A 21,106-nucleotide genomic window follows, 5' to 3' on the forward strand; every position below is an offset into this window, starting at 1 on the left:
TTGCAAGAAGCCTTATGTCAGAAATAGATACACTTAAATATAAATGTTTACATGAACTTTTTAGGGATCTCCTATCTCTGGAGCTCCTATAAAAGTATAACAGAAATTAAGCAATTAGTTCATATAATTAGGATAAATGCTCTTCCTGGGGATAAAAAAATACATAATAGCTTAATTTTATAAAATTACTAGCTTTCTTGGTTGATTGCACTTTTTCTAAGAGGTAATAACTATAAGCACCTCAAGGACAGGGAGAGTGCTTTAAACCACAGCTCATTTCTTCCTCTTTTGTTTTAGAGGTTAGAGCTCTTAAACATTATGATCAGTTGAAGAGCTAGCTTATCAACTTGCCCCACTGTAATTACACTCAAAGAAAAACTCAAGGTGCAATGCAATGCCTCTTCCTGAGAAGCATTTACAACAGAATGTTATAGCTTCTATCACCTCAGCACTCTCAGACTTTCTCTCACACATAAACTTTGTTAAGAGCATATGTTCTTTCAAGTGGGTTGTTCAATTGCATTTCTAAAATTTGGCATAATATGGAACAGAGTTCCTAAGTCAACACTAATATAGAGGGTTGTTGGTGCTGTTTTCATGCTTTGTTAGTCACAGGACAAAAGGAATTCACACTGCTTCAGAAGAAACTTTGTTGAGAAATCAGAAGAAACTGTCTGACACTAGGAATTGTTAAATCCTGGAGGAGCAGGACAAAGAAGGAGATATAATATCTTCTTTCATTTGAGTAGAGTTAGAGTGGAACAAATTGAATAAATGAAGACTACTTATAGACATAAAGGTGGAAGAGCTAATCTTTCGAGGTGTCTTCTGACTCTAGCCTTCAATTAATTTCTGTTATCATTTGTGGGCTGGTAAATTCTCCTGCATTCCCTAATTAATATTTAACACCCAAGAAAGCAACCTATGACTTCCGACTATATTCAAGAGTGATGCATTATCATTTTCATGCTGTCTTCTCTTTTATACCAGTCATCAAAATGGTTTTCTCTTATGTACCAAAATCAGCAAAATTGAGTTGAGTTCCCCAGTAAAGTTTATGTTTTCTACACCATTTTCTGATCATCCTCTAATAAAGCAACAGAATGCCACATGCTTTTTTCTCAGTTTCTTCATAGCTGTCTGCATATCAGCATTTCTGAGTGTGTAGATGAGGGGGTTCAACATAGGTGTGATCACTGTGTAAAACACGGAGAATACCTTATCCACAGAGAAGCTGCAGAAAGGTCTCAAATAGATGAATATACACAGCACAAAAATCAGGCTGACCACTGTTACATGGGAGGCACAAGTAGAGAGAGCCTTGCTCTGGCCTTGGCGAAAACGAGTTCTCAGGGTGGTCAGGATGATAACATAAGAGAATAGCAAGACCAAAAAGCAGATGAGAGACAGCAGACCGCTGTTGGAGACCATCAGCACCTCTACCACATAGGTGTCCATGCAGGCCAACTTGATAACCTGTGGGACATCACAGTAGAAGTTGTCTAGTTCATTGGGGCCACAGAAAGGCAGCTGGAGGGCCAGAACGACCTGTGTGATAGAGTGGATGACACCCCCACTCCAACAGCTGAAAACCAACAGAAGGCATAGCTGGCAGTTCATGACTGTCAGGTAGTGCAAAGGGTTGCATATGGCAACATACCTATCATAGGCCATGACTGTCAGCAGAAACATCTCACTAGCTCCTAGGAAGTGGAGGAAGTAGATCTGAGCCAGGCATCCTGAAAAGGATATGGTTTTGCCCTGCAGTAGAAAATCCCATAACATTTTAGGCATGGTAACACAGCTCAGGCACAGGTCAATGAAGGAGAGATGGCCCAAAAAATAGTACATAGGAGACTGGAGCAGGTGAACATCAGCTCGCACTGTTACCACTATCAAGAGGTTTCCCAGGATAATAGCCATGTAAAACAACAAAAATATTAAGAAGAGAAATAGCTGCAGCTCCCAGGAGGATGACAGGCCCAGAAGAATCAATTCTGTCACCTTTGAATCATTTTTTGTTTTCATCAAGTTGAGAATACCAAGCGACCTAGACAAAGAATTAAATTGGAACAAGAGAGATTTAAGACAAAAGGCAATGTATTTATTGTCACATTATGAATCTAGTGTTTATGGAATCATATTTCAGGATGAAAATAATTGAAGCAAGTTCATGAGGCAGTAAATGTACACTCCTATGACAATAGAACAAGGATTATTTTGGATTTCTTCCAACCCTTTATTACTGTAACACTTTTAGAATGCATTCACAACAAACTAAGTAGGGGGACAATGACCTGTACGTGATGTGATGAGACCATGCTAATCATTCCATTATCTTAATAGACAGAATAATATCCTTTAAGGACAAGAGTTTGGGAAGGAAGTATGTAGATCCAGTGTCTAGTGCTATCACTTACCAATGGAGTAATCTCAGGCAAAGTATTAAGCCTCACTGAGTTTTATTCTTTGTTTATTCAATCTAATATAGTGATAATAATATCTTCCAAGGTTGCTTTGAGAATCAAATATAATGTGTCTATGAAGAACACAAGTAAAAATGGCTAAGACCTTCAAGATGAAGAAATATTTCTTGTTCATCTTTGTTCCCACACCACAATGCTTACTGCATAGCAGAAACTCAATAATGTATCCAATTGAATGAAGAATACCTTGTAAACAATGAATTGCTATACTGTGCAAGGGTTAGTTGTTATTGCAAATGTTTATGTTAGGAAACAGGTCATTTAGGAACAATTGAAAAGAAATTCATGTTCTTTGTCTTTATTAACTATCCCAGGTCACAGAGATTGAGAAATTTGTGAAGATTGAATAAGAAAAAATAAAATCTTAACCTTTAAAGTTTAGGGAAGCATCAGACTCGGGATGAGGACCGTGGCTAGGAGATGCTAATCACCAAGAGAAGAGGCCAAGGACAATCACCCGTATCATTGGGGCATGTACGAAAGTGCACCGTGACACATTTTGTAGTAAAGAATATAAAGAGAAATCAGGATTACACTGCTTCTGGACTTTTTAACAATCATAGGTACACATAAGAAAATAAAGGATATTCTAAGATATCGTTTTATCTATTTTCCCCTGCTCTACCCTCACATTCACTCCCAACATTGGGTGGGAGTGCAATTGGATTACAAATAAAACACTAGGGAACACTGATACATTTCATCCACCGAAGTGGTTAAGAATCTGTCTCTACTAGAGTACTTTTTGTCTAGAACCAGCTCCAGGCAAAATGTAAAGTGAGATAAGGTTTGTATTTTTCTGTTTCCAGTTACCTACTCCACATTGCGCTTGGTTCTCTCAAGTCATTCAGAGAAAGTTATCTGATAAAATAATTTATATTATATTTCAGAGATTTCCACAGAAAATACAAAAAAGTACCTGAATTTAGAAAAAATCCTTAATGACAAGAAATCTTTCTCTAGGACATTATTTAAGCAACTTTTGGATGTTTCTGTCACACCGTGTTTGCCACCATCTTATTCACCTGCCTATGGAGCCAGGTGCACAGGTGCATCAATTCTATAGTTTCATAATTAATGGAAGGAACCACCTCACTTTACAGATTCAATTGGAAGACAAAACAAAGCAGAAAATACAGGATATGAACCCATTTGATCATTGGATTGGCATCAAATGAGCTCTGCTCTACTGGAAATTATCCAATCTTCTTTGAACATACCAAGGGTTGCAAATTTCCATGAGGCAGTAGCATTCTCATGTTCTCCACAGTTATCTAAAATGTCTAATTAACAGGGGTCAAGTTCTCACTAAATTTCTGGATCTCATTTCAAACATCATCTTGGGAAACAACCAAAGTTTTTATAAAAAAATTGAAAAGAGGTTTCTAGAAACCAGAAAAAAAAAATGGGAAAGAATAATCCAAGAATAATCCAAAACACTGCTGTAATTTAGTCTTAGAATATGGCTGAGGAACAATGTGATTATTCCATAATGTGAAGAAACAGTATATGAAGGGTATATTTTACACTTATTATTTCCACAGAATGGGTGTAGAGAAAAATAAGCTTGCATGGGTATTAAAGCAGACAAGGTTAAAATTAAACTAACCAGAAGGATAGATTAAATAAGAGAACAGTATGTAAAATATATTATAACCCCAATTACTACATGTCATTTTTAAGCCCTAGTTTATGACCTACTTCTCTAAAGTTATATTAGGGAATTTCAGAATTATGAATATTTTGGACAATTATTAGATGATTTTCAGGATTTTGACTCGTAGTGATATCACAATCTTTACATTTACAAAACCCCCAAAATAGGCATCCCTGTATCTTAGTTATTTGAGCTTTAATCAAGGTAGGAACTGGATTCTGTTTATTCTTGGATTTTTTTACTGACAACAAATTTGCTGCCTTTAGATAATATAAGAGCATAATGTCAACTGAATAGAACGTTCACTTGCAGTATTAATAAAATGCCATGTTTGGTAGAGGTATCTTCCACTTACATATCTAAAGTGTCTGATCACAGTAAGAAACTTGGAGTCTAACTATTCTGTGAAGAATAAAAAGAGCACTATACACATCGGAATGAAGGAACGCCCACCCCCAAAACCCACCTCCTACCACAACATAATTTCCCTTGCCAAACTCCCGCAGGGGCCTAGGAAGGATTATTCAAAACATCAGCTCCATTATCCCATTCCTAGCAGTAGGACCAGGCCCTGTCAAGCAGTTTATGTCCATATCTTAAGAACAATTTAAGAATTTGCCAGTCAATAAAAATATTTTTAAGTTCACAAAATAAGCCAAAGAAATTGAGAATGCCCAAAGAGAAATGAAAAACTTTATGAAAGGGCCTTGCAGCATGGAAGGAAGAGAACAAAAATAAAGCTAAACAACTTAGTATACCATATTTCGCTACTTTGTCTGTTTATTTTTGTCTGTGTTAAACTAAAAGCATCATTAGAGGAAGAAACTTTACCACACCAGCAATAGAAAATGATTTGCTAGTTGGAGTTTAAATGCCATGTGAACTTTTGGTGGTTTCTGATATACTTTCTAGTTTCTCCTGAAATACCAAGTGGACACCTTTAACTGGAGATGGTACCTGCAATGGTATTTCCTGCTGAAAAGCACATAACCTTTCTGCTCTAAGCATTTTCAGCATTGTTCAAAATATTGTGTTTTAAATTGCATTTGGGGGAAGTAAAGAAGATTTAGCAAAAAGCAACTGAAATAGCTAAAGAAATGAAAAATGGGATCTAGGAAATACTATAGTCTTAAGACAATATTAGGTAGTCTTACTTGATATTACGGAAATTTCATTGTTCTGTTAAGTGTATAAGCCTAGCACAACAAAACTCAAAAGATTTTTTAAATTTAAAACTGATGAATGCTAGTGTTTATAAAGAAAACGTGTAAGAACCACACTAAGCATAAAATTGTCATCAGAGGCAGAAAAAGGAGCAGGAAGGTGAGTGGAGCTTCAAATAAGCATATCTGAGAAACTTACATCATTGCTTGTCAGAAACTGTGTGGTTTCAAGAAAGAAATATGCTGTCCTGTTATTCATCCCACCAGCCCGCTCTTCACAGTTTCAGGCCAGCCATATGAGCAATCCTCAGATGACCATCACAGTTGCCCAGTCTGTACCTTACTGCTTCCTTATAAGCCAAACCCTAGTTGAGGGCTGGCTGTATAGTTTAGAAAGATCTCCAGTCCCTGGGGCTCTGGCTGTATCTGAGATTTTTATGGTCCCTATACCACTGCTCAGCCTAATGAGCCCTGGGATTCCCTAGGCTGCTGTTTGAGTTGTCTGAATCTCAGTTCTTGCTGGAGAGCTGACTGTAGGCCCTGCAGGTTCTGAAACAGTCTGATGATTACATAACACAGCTCATCCCTTTTACTTACTTAGGATTGATTAATTAAGCACTACATATGCCACCCACTTTTTATGCCTCAGTCTGTACCCGACTAAAACAATTCTCAGTGGTTTCTATCTCAACCATGCTCCCTAGAATTGCAGAAACTGAAGAATAAATACCTAGCTATCCCTTGAACTTGTGGAGGAGGAAATACTTCCTTCAGGGTGTTATAGAAGCTTGATATAACACCTGAGTCTCTTGGTGACATCTCAAGCAGCTTATCCACTGGCACCTATTCATGGATCTTATACAGAAGACACAGCTGTTGTCATTACTAATTGAATATATATTTTTAAATTATTGCTGTCAAAGTACAACTTTTCTAATATCATAAAACATAAAACATAATTCTCAAAATAGGTAATGAACACTTGTCAAAAATTGTATTTAACTCATTAATGAGGGACACCAAGATAAAGCAGTTAAAAAAGAATATGAAAAAAGTGCTTTTCTATAATCAGAGCACAAAAAAGAACACTGAAACAAAATTTCTAAGTTAGATGTAATCCAGTTAATATCTTAAAGAGCAATACAATCTTAAGCTTTGGTATTATCATTTCTATCGCATTAAAAAGAAAACCAACACAACATAGCAGTTTTCTATAACATATCGTTATATGTAATTGCAATGTCTGAGATCCCATAAATAGTAAATAGTAAGTTAAACAAGATTACATCCCTCTAGAGGGTCAAATGACCCTTATATGGGCTTTTAAAACAATTTTTTAACAAGATATCAAAAGGTCACATGATCACTGCTTTGCCTTATTTACAATTTTTTATAATTTTTCTGAAACTGTTAAGAAATTATAAGTAGCCTCCAAAGATATTCTAAATCACAAAAACTTTTTATCTCATTGCATTTTTATTTTATTTGCTTAATTTATTTATATATGCAACAAGAGATACTCACTAATACATGCAAATCTCCTTATTATTTGAGGATATTCGAAAAAGTTTGTGGAAAAATAGAATTGAAAGATAATATGAATTTTTTGTAGCACACTTGAATAGTCAGCAAATCATGTTCATTTCAACTACTAAGGCCAGAGAAATAACTTCTGTCTGAAAATCGTGGCTAGGATTGCATTTTCAATAACTCTTATAATTCCAGAGATGCTATTTTTATTGCTCTTATTTGCTTGTCTATTCAGAGCCTAGGAAACTAAAATCAAGAAATTCATATACATTGGATTTTGCTGCAGTAACTCTAAATATGAATAAATTCCTCTTTCCTCAATATCTCTCAAATTTTCGACAATCTTTGGCCTGCCAGGAAGTAACTTTCCTTACTACATGTAAAGCTGGAGACCTGTTGACCACGGACTGGTACCAAACCAATTGGGGGGGGAAGGCTTTGTAGGCATTGTTTTTTACATATGCATTACAATCACTGTGCTGATATGATGGGCTTGCCATTTATCTGATTAAATAAAATTTATTGTCAAATGTAGCACTTCCTGGGTGGTCTTGGTTGCATAAACAATTTGTCCAATTACATCCTGTAAAAAAGGAGACCACGCTTTTTTTAAATTTTAATTTATCAATATACAATGTAGTTGATTTTCAAGTCCCTTTATCAATTCCTCTTCCCCCCTTCTCCTCCCACTCCCTGCCATCAACATACCTGTTCACTTGTCTTAACAAGTTCAAGGAATTGTTATTGTTGTGTCTTCTTCCCTCCCCCACTGCTATTGGTTTGTATATTTATTTATTTATTTTTAGCTCCCACAAATAAGTGAGAACATGTGGTATTTTTCTATGACTGACTTATTTCACTTAATAAAATTTTTTCTAAGTCCCTCCATGTTGCTGCAAATGGTAGTATTTCATTCTATAAAAAAGCAGAGTAGTATTCTATTGTGTAGATATATCACATTTTCCTTATCCACTCATCTGATGATGCACATTTGGGCTAGTTCCAACTCTTGGCTATTGTAAATAGTGCTGCAATGAACATTGGAGAGCAGATATACCTTTGATTTGATGATTTCCATTCCTCTGGGTATATTCCCAGCAGTGGGATTGCTGGGTCATATGGTAGATTTATCTGTAATAGTTTGAGGAACCTCCATACTATTTTCCATAGAGGCTGCACCATTTTGCAGCCCTACCACCAGTGTATGAGAGTTCCTTTTTCTATGCAACCTTGTCAGCATTTATCACTCTCAGTCTTTTGGCTATTAGCCACCCTAACTGGAGCGAGATGATATCTCAAAATGATTTTCATTTGCAATTCCCAAATGCTGAGTGATGTTGAGCATTTTTTGATGTGCCTGTTGGCCATTCATAAATCTTCCTTTGAGAAATGCCTATTCAGCTCCTTTGCCCATTTTTTAATTGGGTTACTTTTTTTTTTGTTTAGCTGTAAAGTTGTTTAAGTTCCTTGTATATTCTGGATATTAATCCATTGTCCAATGTATATTTTGCAGATATTTTCTCTCACTCTGTTGGTTGTCTTTCACTCTGAAGTTTTTATGTTTGTTCGTTTTTTTGTTTTGGGGGGGGGAGGTTGCTGTACAGAAGCTTTTCAGTTTGATATAATCCCATTTGTTTATTTTTCCTTTGGTTGCCTGTGCTTTTGGGGTTGTATTCATGAAGTCTATACCCAATCCTACTTCCTGGAGTGGTTCCCCTATGTTTTCTTTAAGGAGTTCTATAGCTTCAGGATGTATATTTAATTCTTTAATCCATTTTGAGTTGATTTTGGTATATGGTGAAAGGTATGGATCTAATTTCATTCTCCTGCATATGAATATCCAGTTTTGCCAGCACTCTTTGCTGAAGAGACAGTCTCTTCCCAGTGTATAGACTTGGTGCCTTTGTCAAAGATCAGATGGCTGTAGGTGTATGGGTTGATTTCTGGATTCTCTATCCTGTTCAATTGATCCATTTGTCGGTTTTTATGCCAATATTATGCTGTTTTGGTTATTATAGCTTTGTAGTATAGTTTAAAGTCAGGTAGTGTTATGCCTCCAGCTTCATTATTATTATTATTATTATTATTATTTTGCTCAGTATTGCTTTGGCTATTCATGGTCTTTTGTTATTCCATATAAAGGTCTGGATAGTTTTTTCCATTTCTGAGAAAAATATCATTGGAATTTTGAGGGGGATTGCATTGACTCTGTAGATCACTTTGGTAGTATGGACATTTTCACAATGTTAATTCTTCCAATCCAAGAATATCTCTCCATCTTCTTGTGTCCTCTTTAATTTCTCTCAACAGTAGTTTGTAATTCTCATTGTAGAGATTTTACTCATCCTCGATTAACTTTATTTGTAAGTATTTTATTTTTTGGTAGCTATTATAAATGGGCTAGCTTTCTTGATTTCTTTTTCTGCATGTTCACTGTTGGAGTATTGTAGTGCTACTGATTTTTGTGTGTTGGTTTTGTATCCTGCAACCTTGCTGAAATCATTGATCAAATCTAAGAGTTTTTTCTTAGAGACTTTAGGCTGTTTGATATACAGGATCATATCATCAGCAAACAGGGACAGTTTGACTTCATCCTTTCCAACCTGCATGCCCTTTATTTCCTTCTCTTCTCTGATTGCTCTTGCTCATACTTCCAACACCATGTTGAATAAGAGTGGTGAGAGTGGGCATCCTTGTCTAGGTACTGTTCTTAAGGAAAAAGCTGAAAGCTTTTCCACATTCAGGATGATATTGGCAGTGGGCTTATCATATATGGCTTTAATTGTGTTGAGATACTTTCTGCCTATACCTAACCTGTAGAGAGTCTTTATCATAAATGAATGTTGAATTTTTTCAAATGCTTTTTGGTTTTTTTTTTAACATACACAATGTAAATAAACTTAAAAGTATTTGCTCCTGAATTCTGAAGTGTTGGTAAAAACAAAACAACATTTGAAGAGAATTTCATCTCAGTTTCTGCAGATATAACCTACTAAATTGAGGTTAGAGGATGAAGGAGAGGGAAAAAAAGTTTGTTTTTCAAAAAAAGTAGAAGATTAAAACCAACTGCAATAAAAATGTATGCTCATCAAAAAAATAAAATATTAAAAATAGTACCAACAGTGTTTTTAAGCAAATAAATATAATTATATTTCTTTTTCAGTCCCCCTGAATCTTGGGTCAGCAGTCTGCTTTAAAAAATTCTCTGTTTCAGGAGAAGTCCTGCACAGGAAGTGAAAGCTCAACAGAGATCACACACCCTGTGGTACGTGATCCACCAGCCCAGCAGAGTCCAAGCTGACCAGAAAGGTGGCTCCCTGGAGAGGCCCAAGACCCGAGGCAACCATACACACAAGGCACTAGAGGCCAACGGAGCAGTCACGCAGGTAGCCATATGAAATTGGCAACCACAGCAACATCTTAGTTAATCGTTAGTCTCAAACCGGTGGACTGTGAAACCCCCTGCCACAATGAATAAACATCAAAAAAAAAGATACCAGAAATACAAAAAATCAAGAAAGTACACCACCAAAAGTTAATAAATCTCAAACTCTAGATCCTATAGAACAAGAAGCCCTTGAAATGACTGACAAGGAATTTCGAGTGATAATTCTAAGGAAACTGAATGAGATACAAGAAAACTCAGCTAGACAACATGATGAAATGAGGAATAGTATACAGGATCTGAAAGAGGAAATGTACAAGGAAATCAATGTCCTGAAAAAAAAATGTAGCAGAACTTGCTGAACTGAGAAGTTATTCAGTGAAATAAAAAACACTACGGAGCGTTTAACCAGCAGGCTTGTTGAAGTTGAAGAGAGAACCTCTGAACTTGAAGATGGGCTGTTTGAAATAACACAAGCAGACAAAAAGAAAGAAAAAAGAATCAAGGACATTGAAGAAAATCTGAGAGAGATATCAGACAACCTTAAGTGCTCAAATATCCGAGTCATGGGTATTCCAGAAGGGGAGGAAAATGGAGATTCCATTGAAAACATATTCAACAAAATAGTGGCAGAAAACTTCCCAGGTATAGGAAAAATCACAGATCTTCAGATCCAGGAAGCTCAACGATCTCCAAACGTATTCAACCCAAAAAGGCCTTCTTCAAGACATGTCATAGTCAAATTGGCAAAACTCAGAGACAAAGAGAGAATCTTAAAAGCTGCAAGAGAGAAGCATCAAATCACCTATAAGGGAGCCCCAATCAAGCTAACATCAGACTTTTCATCATAAACCCTAAAAGCTAGGAAGGAATGGGATGATATTTTCAAAATACTAAAAGACAAAGATTGCCAGCCAAGAATACTCTACCCTGCAAGGCTATCCTTCCGAAATGAGGGGCAAATAGTATATTTCTCAGACAAACAAAAGCTGCGGGAGTTCAGTACCACACGACCACCCTTACAAGAAATCCTCAAGGGAGTACTGGGTTTGGTTCCTGAAAAATAACTGCCACTGCCATAAAAACCCAAGAAAGATCAAAACCCACTAGTATAATAAAAATGGCATTCATGATGAGAAAACAAGCAAACAAAAACGCTATCTACAACCTAAGGAACCAACAAACACAGAAACCAAACAGTAAATCAGAAAGCAAGGAACAAAAGACACCCAAGACAACCAAACAACCAATAAAATGCTAGGAATAAATCAACACCTTTCAATAACAACTCTTAATGTAAAAGGCTTAAATTCCCCAATCAAAAGACACAGACTGGCTGACTGGATCAAAAAGCAGGACCCAACTATATGCTGCCTACAAGAGACCCACCTCACCCATAAAGATTCACATAGACTAAGAGTGAAAGGATGGAAAAAGATTTACCATGCAAACAGAAAAGAAAAACGAGCTGGAGTAGCTATTCTTATATCTGACAAAATAGACTTTAAACTAAAAACCATAAAAAGAGACAATGAGGGACACTACTTAATGATAAAAGGACTGATCCATCAAGAAGACATAACAATCATAAATATGTACGCACCCAATGTTGGAGCAGACAGATTTATAAAACAAACTCTATTAGACCTAAAGAAGGAAATAGACACTAAGACCATAATAGCAGGGGACCTGAACACCCCACTATCAATATTAGACAGATCATCTAGGCAAAGAATCAGTAGAGAAACACAAGATCTAAACAAGACTCTAGACCAATTGGAATTGGCAGATATCTACAGAACATTCCACCCAACAACCTCAGAATATTCATTCTTCTCAGCAGCACATGGATCATTCTCCAGGATAGATCACATATTAGGTCACAAATCAAGTCTCAATAAATTCAAAAAAATTGGAATTATCCCATGTATCTTCTCAGACCACAATGGATTAAAACTAGAAATTAATAACAAACGAAACTCTGGAAACTATACAAACACATGGAAATTAAACAGCATTCTACTTAATGACATATGGGTCCAAGAAGAAATCAAGCAGGAAATCAAAAAATTTATTGAAACTAATGAAAACAATGATACATCATACCAAAACCTGTGGGATACTGCAAAAGCAGTATTGAGGGGGAAATTCATTGCATTAAACGCTCACTTCAGAAGAATGGAAAGATGGCAAGTGAACAACCTAACACTTCACCTTAAAGAACTAGAAAAACAAGAACAATCCAAACCTAAAGTTAGCAGACGGAAAGAAATCATTAAGATCAGAGCAGAACTGAATGAAATTGAAAACCAAAAAACAATTCAAAAGATCAACAAATCAAAAAGTTGGTTTTTTGAAAAGATAAATAAAATTGACAAACCATTAGCATGGCTAACAAAAAAAAGAAGAGAGAAGACTCAAATAACAAAAATTAGAAATGAAAAAGGCGATATTACAACTGATTCATCTGAAATACAAGGAATCATTTGAGACTACTATAAACAACTATACGCCAACAAATTTGAAAATCTGGAGGAAATGGATAAATTTCTGGACACACACAAGCTCCCAAAACTGAACCATGAAGACGTAGAAAATTTGAACAGACCAATAACAATAAAGGAGATTGAAGCTGTTATCAGAAGGCTCCCAACAAAGAAAAGCCCAGGACCAGATGGATTCACAGCAGAATTTTACCAAACATTCAAAGAGGAATTGACACCGATTCTTTACAAACTATTCCAAAAGATTGAAACGGACGCAAATCTCCCAAACTCATTCTATGAAGCAAACATCATCCTGATACCAAAACCAGGTAAAGATATAACCAAAAAGGAAAACTACAGGCCGATATCCTTGATGAATATAGATGCAAAAATCCTCACTAAAATACTAGCAAACAGAATACAGCAACACATACGTAAAATTATTCACCACGATCAAGGGGGATTCATCCCAGGGATGCAAGGTTGGTTCAGCATACGCAAATCAATAAATGTGATACACCATATTAATAAACTCAAACACAAGGACTATATGATCATCTCTATAGATGCTGAAAAAGCATTTGATAAAGTTCAGAACTCATTTATGACAAAGACCCTCTATAAGTTAGGTATAGAGGGAAAGTATCTCAACATAATTAAAGCCATATATGCCAAACCCACGGCCAATATCATCCTGAATGGGGAAAAGCTGAAAGCTTTTCCTTTAAGAACAGGAACAAGACAAGGATGCCCACTTTCACCACTTCTATTCAACATACTGCTGCAAGTCCCAGGTAGAGTAATTAGTCAAGAGAAAGAATAAAACACATCCAAATTGATAAGAAGAAGTCAAACTGTCTTTGTTTGCTGACGTGATCTTATATATTGAAAACCCTAAGACGCCATTAAAAAAATGTTAGAACTAATAATGAATTCAGTAAAGTTGCAGGATACAAAATCAGCGTACAAAAGTCAGAAACATTTCTATATACAAATAGCGAACTACCAGAAAAAGAAATCAAGAAAACAATTCCTTTTACAATAACTACAAAAACAAATAGATACCTAGGAATAAACTTAACAAAGGATATGGAAGACCTCTACAATGATAGCTATAAAACTTTGAAGAAAGAAATTGAAGAAGACAAATAAATGGAAAGATATCCCATGTTAAAATGGCTATTCTACTCAAAGCAATCTACAGATTTAGTGCAATTTCTATCAAAATACCAGTGACATTCTTCACTGAAACAGAAAAAAATGTTTCTAAAATTTACATGGAAACACAAATAGTCCAAGCAATCCTAAACAAAGATAACAAAGCTGGAGGCATCATACTACCTGACTTCAAATTGTACTAAAAAGTTATAGTAACCAAGAAAATATGGTACTGGCATAAAAACAGACACATAGACCAACGGGACAGATTAGAGAGCTCAGACCTGAACATAATTCCTTCATCTATATACAGTGCACAATTAGAATCAAATTAGTCTAAATCATTATTGTTTGTTCTTCTTTCTTTGATACTGATTCTTCTTGCTCATAATCACTGCAGAATAAATATCAAGATAACAATATGGGGGAAGGTCCTATGTGTTTGGGCAGATTTATTCAAGTCAAGTCATATTGGAGGATGAGGAAAGGGGAATAAAAGCAGGATGTGTGACGTAGAACTTATTGATAATTAAACTAACTATTCTTCTAGCTATTTTGTGATTTAGGAACTATAAATTAATGCAGAATTCAAGGCCTGGGGAATAAATCTTGAAAATGGAAATTGTTTAGATTGACATTACTGTAGAGAAGCAATTTGATAATTTGTTGGGACATCTAAACTGCCTCTTCCTATTTCATTATCTGGTTCAACCAAGGCAGCCTCCATACCCTAAGGCTTTCTTCTCACACTTCCTGTCCTCTTTATCTCCACTTTTTTCCTTTTATGTATGTATGTATTATGAATATTCATAAGATACAAGGGCGATTGTTACCCCTCATGCCCATGATGTGAGGGTCAGATTCATACTGACAGCATACCCATTACCAGAAATTGCTTTTGTGCCCCATGTCCCCCACCCAGTTACCCCCAACCTCCCTCCCCTCCCCCTCCCTCCCCACGCCACTTTGTAGCCCAAGGAATGTTCTCTCCCTCTGCAAGAACAATGCACTAATTGGTATTTCTTTCCTTCCTTCTTTCTCTCTTAGCTCCCACATTTGAGTGAGCACATGCGGTATTTATCCCTCTGTGCTTTGCTTATTTCACTCTACGTAAGTTTCTCCAGACTATCAGATCTGAAAAAGCACATCACAGCTAATGACCCTTTCCACCCAGGTTTCTGCACACAGTTTCTCCTAGTTAGAATGCCTTCCCCATTCAGTTTAACTTCCACTTGTCCTCTGAGTCAATGCTTCTGAAACTAACTTCAGGGAAGGACCAGCTCTTTTACCCTACTTCATCACAGTTGAGAGTTTTGTTAAATAAAATAAAAAGTAACTAGAAACGAAAATATAAATAGACAAATCTATGCCCACATTAATATTAATAGATTCAACACACATAAAATTACTCTGCTATTAAACATTTTTAAACATGTTTTGTTAAATAAAATAAAAAGTAACTAGAAACGAAAATATAAATAGACAAATCTATGCCCACATTAATATTAGCAGATTCAACACACATAAAATTACTCTGCTATTAAACATTTTTAAACGTGTACTCTTAATTCCTGTAGTTGTCATGTACTGGTAACAATTCTGTGGATTGCCCTAACCCATTGACCACAATTTGAGTATCCCTATTCTAGGTCACATTTCAAGCCATCTCTTCAATGAGATTTCTAAGTCTCTCATAAGGAGTTTCAACCCAGAGAAGTTATAAATATACTGTCATATGGTCACTCACCTTGGGGTTGTCTTTTTTCACTTTGGTGCACCAGGTATGGATTTTACAAATAATAAATCTCATATAATAAAAAGTAAAATATAATTTATTCAACAAATATTTAATGAGGACCAATAAATGCAATGCATTTTTATTACCTGGATTAAGACAGTTTAACAATACCTGTTGATTGCCTTCAAAGAGCTTCTAATCTGGAAGGGGGAAGAAGATAAGTACAAATAACTATAATACAGCAGCTTGTGATTAGTATGATAAGAAAGATACAAAGATGATAAAATAAAACTTCTGGAATAATAAAAAATTAGTGATGATAAAGACCTTTAGTTAGGGAAATAAAGAAAAGCATTATGGGGAAAAAAAAATGGCATTTGAACAGCCTTGAAAGACAGGTGGGTTTTTTGGCAGGAGTGGATGGAATTAAGAGGGAAATTCCAGATAGAGAGAATGGCCACAAAGAGAGCACAGGAAATTCAAAGCTATACAGAGAATGAAATACTCTTCAATTTATCTGTAAAAGGGGGTAGCGACAGATAAGAAAAGTAAGTTGAAACCAGTTCATGGAGAACTTGGGAATTTGGGCTTTCCTTTGCAAATAATTAAACCATTGATGGTTTTTGAGCAGGCAAATAACGATCAAGACTACATTTTAGGAGTTTCTAAAGACTGATATAGTATGACTAAGAGGTAATAAAGGTCTGAATTATCTTTCTCCTCTTCCGCCTGCTACGAGGAGTATGCTTTTAGATGTTCTTCAAGCAGTCTGTGATACTAGACCAGTATTTTTCGGGCATATACTCCAGATGTCTGCTACTATTTTACACTACTTGATATGAGCTGTTTTACTATTTACTATTTTATACTACTTGGTGTTTTAGTCATACTATGCAGACCCCCAAATGCCATAAGAAAAAATTAGGAAGAATACTAATCAATGAAAGTAAAGACTTCTGTTATACTAATTGGGAAGCCACATGTTCCTTTGAAGTATTTCTGTCAGTTAACTTAAATGTTGATACTTCTCGCACTTTCCTCTCAAATCTAATGAACTCTGTCATGCTGCCCTTCTAAAAAGTTATTTCTAAATTCTATAAAATTTTTTCAATCCCACAACGTTTGTACCTCAACATTTTCCTCATTGGACTCTGTATCCTCCAACATATTTCTCAGGGATATTTGAAATGTTCCTAAACTCTATCTCAGAACTCTCCGTGATACATTATGTCTTATTTTTTCTCAGACTGTGTCTTCTGGAAGTTTCTTGGAATTCACATTCCAGATGGGCAAACTCTTTGTAAATAATGGTGCCTTAGAGAAGTTGTCACTACTCTCTACTATTTCCTCAGAGAATGTGTAATCATTAAACTCTTTAAAGATCCATTTATTTGGAAGAGAAGAACTTTCCTAATGCTATAGAGTCCCAAGTCCCAGGAGAATATGACATAAAGAAACTGCATGCTCAATTTTTGTGCAGCAATAAAATTCATTATCTGGCTGGAGACAGGAGGACATGGTTTATAAAACAGGTCATTTAGAGATTTGGTCCATGCCAAAACTACGATAGCTTCATCTTTTGAGCACTGCTGAGGTTTCTGACACCTCTGTGTCAATCCCTTCTCATTCCACAATTTCTTAGTGTTGATTTACTAATGCTTCTGATTTAGAGCATTTTAAAGACAGATACCTATTACTAAAAGAAGAGCAAGTATAGCTTTCACCTAATAATACTAAAAAGCTTTCCAGAGCACCAGTGTGAGAGTAGGTTGGAAGAAAAACTTCTTTTGAAAATTTTGTGTTAGTGCCCAAAATGTAAGTCCTCAAGAATTCCAGGACTCACATCCCTGTACGTGGCCAAAAAAAATTTTTTTTTTAGGTAACTCAGATCCCTGACATCGTTTTCATAAGAATGTGATATGAAGTAAGTTTACCTATGACAAAAGAAAGTATTTGACTTCTGTCATTTAGTAGAAATTTTTAATTTTACACAAGCATAAAAGGAAAACCAATCTCAAAATTTTATGGAGAAAAATTTCAAAAAATAAAGTCCCATGCCTAGATCTTCTTTTGTAAATTTCTGTACACACTGTCAATATAATATTGACTATATCAGTACGATAGTGACATCAGCCTATGAAATTAAGGTGAAAGGTCAAGCAAAAACGTAAAGCCATGGTTTTCTACAAAAGACCTTTCAACATTACAATCTTAAAAGTCAGTGTTGGTAAGTAACATGAATTTGCATTTTTATGATGCTCAAGCTAACAGCAGCGATAAAAGATGTACAGAGATAAGCCTTTAAAATGATTACTAAGAACTTACTGTAAAGTATGTTTATTTCTTTTTCATGTTTAAATAATGTTAACATATTTAACTGAGATATAAATAGTCAAACTAAAACTTTATTTGCTGAGCCCATTGCATTGTAAGTTGGGTTTGGAATAAGAAATTAATACATTTAAAGGTTAACTTTGTGTTATACGTTAGCCAGATACTGTCATAGATTATCTCTGCTCAAAAATAACAAGCTTACAGAATGAGTTTGACTTTACCTAATTCTATCATGATCACAGTAAGGGAAAGATTTAGAAGAAGGCAAAAGTTTGGTTCTGTGCAGCAAGCTATCTACGATGCCCCAAGCTTAGCCAAGAAAAAGTAAACTCCATTCTCTTCCTAACTGATGATTCTTTTGAATAATGACCCATGTTCACTTTATTCACGTCATTCTTGAAAAAGGAACACATTTTAAACTAGTCCTTACCGGTAACAATATGTCTCTTGACCTTGCAGGTTACTGACCCAATGAATATCTCTGAGCAAGATTCCGGCTTTGCCTTTGTAAGAGAATTTATGCTCCGAGGTTTCTCTTGTGAGTGGAAGATTCGGATCCTCCTCTTCTCACTCTTCCCTGCAACATACACTCTGACCATAACGGGGAATGGGGCCATTGTTTGTGCACTATGGTGTGACCAGAGACTCCATACCCCCATGTACATGTTCCTGGGGAATTTCTCCTTTCTAGAGATCTGGTATGTCTCTTCTACAGTCCGCAAGATGTTGGTCAACTTCCTCTCAGAGGAAAAAACCATCTCCTTTGCTGGGGGTTTCCTCCAATTCTATTTCTTTTTCTCTTTGGGTACGTCTGAATGCTTGCTTTTGGCTGTCATGTCCTTTGATTGGTACCTTGCTATCTGCCATCCCTTGCACTACCCTAATATTATGACTGGGCATCTCTATATCAAACTGGTCATTATCTGCTGGGTTTGTGGATCTCTGTGGTTCATGATCCCCATTGTTCTTATCTCTAAGATACCCTTCTGTGCTCCAAACATTATTGACCATATTGTGTGTGACCCAGGGCCACTATTTTCATTGGCATGCACTTCTGCCCCCAAAACCCAACTGCTCTGCTACACTCTGAGCTCATTAGTTACCTTTGGTAACTTCCTCTTTATTCTTGGGTCCTATACTCTTGTTCTGATAGCTGTGCTGCGTATGCCTTCAGCCACTGGGAGGTACAAGGCCTTCTCCACCTGTGGATCTCATTTGGCTGTGGTATTACTGTTCTATGGTTCTCTGATGGTCATGTATGTGAGCCCAGGACTGGTGCATTCTGCTGGGATGCAGAAAATGGCAACTTTGTTCTATGCTATGGTGACCCCACTCTTCAATCCCCTCATCTACAGTCTCCGGAATAAGGAGATAAAGACAGCCCTGAGGAAGGTTATGGGGAGTTCCAACATAATCTAAGTCATATTAGATGATTCCTCCATAATCAGGCCAGTATAGCCTATCAAAAACAATCAGAATTATACAGTTATCTAAATCTCAAATATGGATCTAGTGGTATTGACTATATTAGGCTATGAAATTAAGCATCTATGGGGCTCCTTTTAAAATTAAAATGACCATATTGTATAGACAAATGGAAGTGTTTGGCTTCTCTTTTGCACTTAAACTGTATGTTAACTAAGGAATGTACATATTTGGTTGTATTCTAGACAGTTTTCATATGATTCATCTGTGATAAAATTCCTATATTCCTTTTGATAATTTAAATTTACAGTTCTGGGATCAATAAAATTATAACTACATCATTTTGTTTGTTTAATTGGTTGGTTACAAATAAAGGAGAAAAGAGGAGTTTCAAGATGGCGGCGGCTGCAGCGGCTGGCGCGGAGTAGCTGAGGTGGAAAAGGTGGCCACTGGGCCTCAGGCAGCCGGGAAACTTGTGGACCTTCCTCTGGCCATCTCTTAAGGGAGGACTGCTGCTGCTGGCCGGTCGTGGGGGCTGAACGCCACTTTGCCCCCGGCAGGAGAGGCTGCCTCATTTACCGGCAACAGGTTTGAAGTGTGGAGCAGGAAAAGAACTGATTCTTAGCTGCAAAAGCGAGTCTTGAAACAGGGAACACGGCGCCAGGGCTGCTGTGGATGCAGCCAGGATCCCGGAGGCTGGGGCCGCACTGAAGGCGGCCAGCTGCCCTATTCAGGATTCGAGGTTTCAGGCCGGCATTAAAGAAGATTCCTGGGAGCGCCCGAGCGGCGCCGCGACTGAACAGCCCGAGGCGGCAGCGCCAAGAACACGGAAGGCAACAAACCAGAGACAGAGCGAGCGCCCGACCTGGCACAGCACTGTGAGTGATCCCTGGCACAGCTCTGTTCGGGGGGTGGTTGCTCACCCGGCTCCCGCCTGCACCACCAGGCCACTCACTGCCCCAGTGCTGCCTCCATTTTCCCAGATGCGGGCAGCCCCGCCCTGATCGGCCATCACTGAGCCCATTTGCTTGGCCTGGCGCGGGGCTTTCCGGACCCTGCGGGCCGGCCTCCTCTCCCACTCCCTCTGCGGTTCTCTGGCGGGGCTGGGGGTGTGGGGCGTCCCGACCAGTGTTGGGAGGGCTAGGAAATACGGGCGGGCCGACTGTCACTCCACCACACCCTGGACTCCGGCCCCGGTAAACTTCCTGTTACTGGGAGGCAGATACCATCTCTGCGACCACCAGTTTGGAAAAAAGCCTAACGAATTTCTGGTTGGGAATAGTGTGGTAGGAGAGCTCCCAGGTCCGCTAGAACCTGCTGGAGAGAAGGCTGCAGGCGGGCACTAGACTCGGTTTATACCGGGGGGATACAAAGGTGAACAAGACCCAAGAAAGATCTACACAGTGCTACAAAGGCACCCAGAGAGACCGGTCATCTGTGCCTAGCAGAAACCTGGTAGACTTCCTGGGCGAGGCGGTGCTGAGCAGGGTCTTGAAGGCCCAGCTGATAGACGAGGGGTGCAGAAGACACACCCCAGCCCAGCACAGTGTGCACAGAGGGGGGAGACGTGCGGCCAGGGAGGCGGAGACTTGACAGAAACCACACACCCGGTGGGGTCGCCACTGCACGATCTAACAGCCTGGGCCAGAGCACACGGAACTGGGAGAAGTCCTGTACAGAAAGTGAAAGCTCAACAGAGATCACACACCCTGTGGTGCGTGATCCACCAGCCCAGCAGAGTACA

At 37.6% G+C, this 21,106-nt stretch overlaps 2 protein-coding genes across 2 annotated transcripts; one reads left to right on the forward strand and one right to left on the reverse strand.

The window, feature by feature from the left end:
* Nucleotides 1-1,080: 1,080 nt before the first annotated feature.
* LOC134371558 (olfactory receptor 4Q3-like) lies at nt 1,081-2,070 on the reverse strand. Its single transcript, XM_063088391.1, has one exon. It carries the CDS (start codon nt 2,026-2,028, stop codon nt 1,081-1,083), a length of 948 nt encoding a protein of 315 aa, XP_062944461.1. The 5' UTR covers nt 2,029-2,070.
* Nucleotides 2,071-18,381: 16,311 nt separating this feature from the next.
* LOC134373336 (olfactory receptor 11H1-like) lies at nt 18,382-19,356 on the forward strand. The gene has a single exon (XM_063091053.1). The coding sequence runs from the start codon at nt 18,409-18,411 to the stop codon at nt 19,354-19,356; it is 948 nt and encodes a 315-aa protein (XP_062947123.1). The 5' UTR covers nt 18,382-18,408.
* Nucleotides 19,357-21,106: the final 1,750 nt, after the last annotated feature.

The sequence above is a fragment of the Cynocephalus volans genome, chromosome 3 (assembly GCF_027409185.1).
Source record: "Cynocephalus volans isolate mCynVol1 chromosome 3, mCynVol1.pri, whole genome shotgun sequence".
NCBI classification, from domain to species: domain Eukaryota; kingdom Metazoa; phylum Chordata; class Mammalia; order Dermoptera; family Cynocephalidae; genus Cynocephalus; species Cynocephalus volans.

Coding starts and splice junctions, on each gene's coding strand:
- LOC134373336 (XM_063091053.1), top strand. CDS start 18,409: ATGAATATCTCTGAGCAAGATTCCGGCTTTGCCTTTGTAAGAGAATTT.
- LOC134371558 (XM_063088391.1), bottom strand. CDS start 2,028: ATGAAAACAAAAAATGATTCAAAGGTGACAGAATTGATTCTTCTGGGC.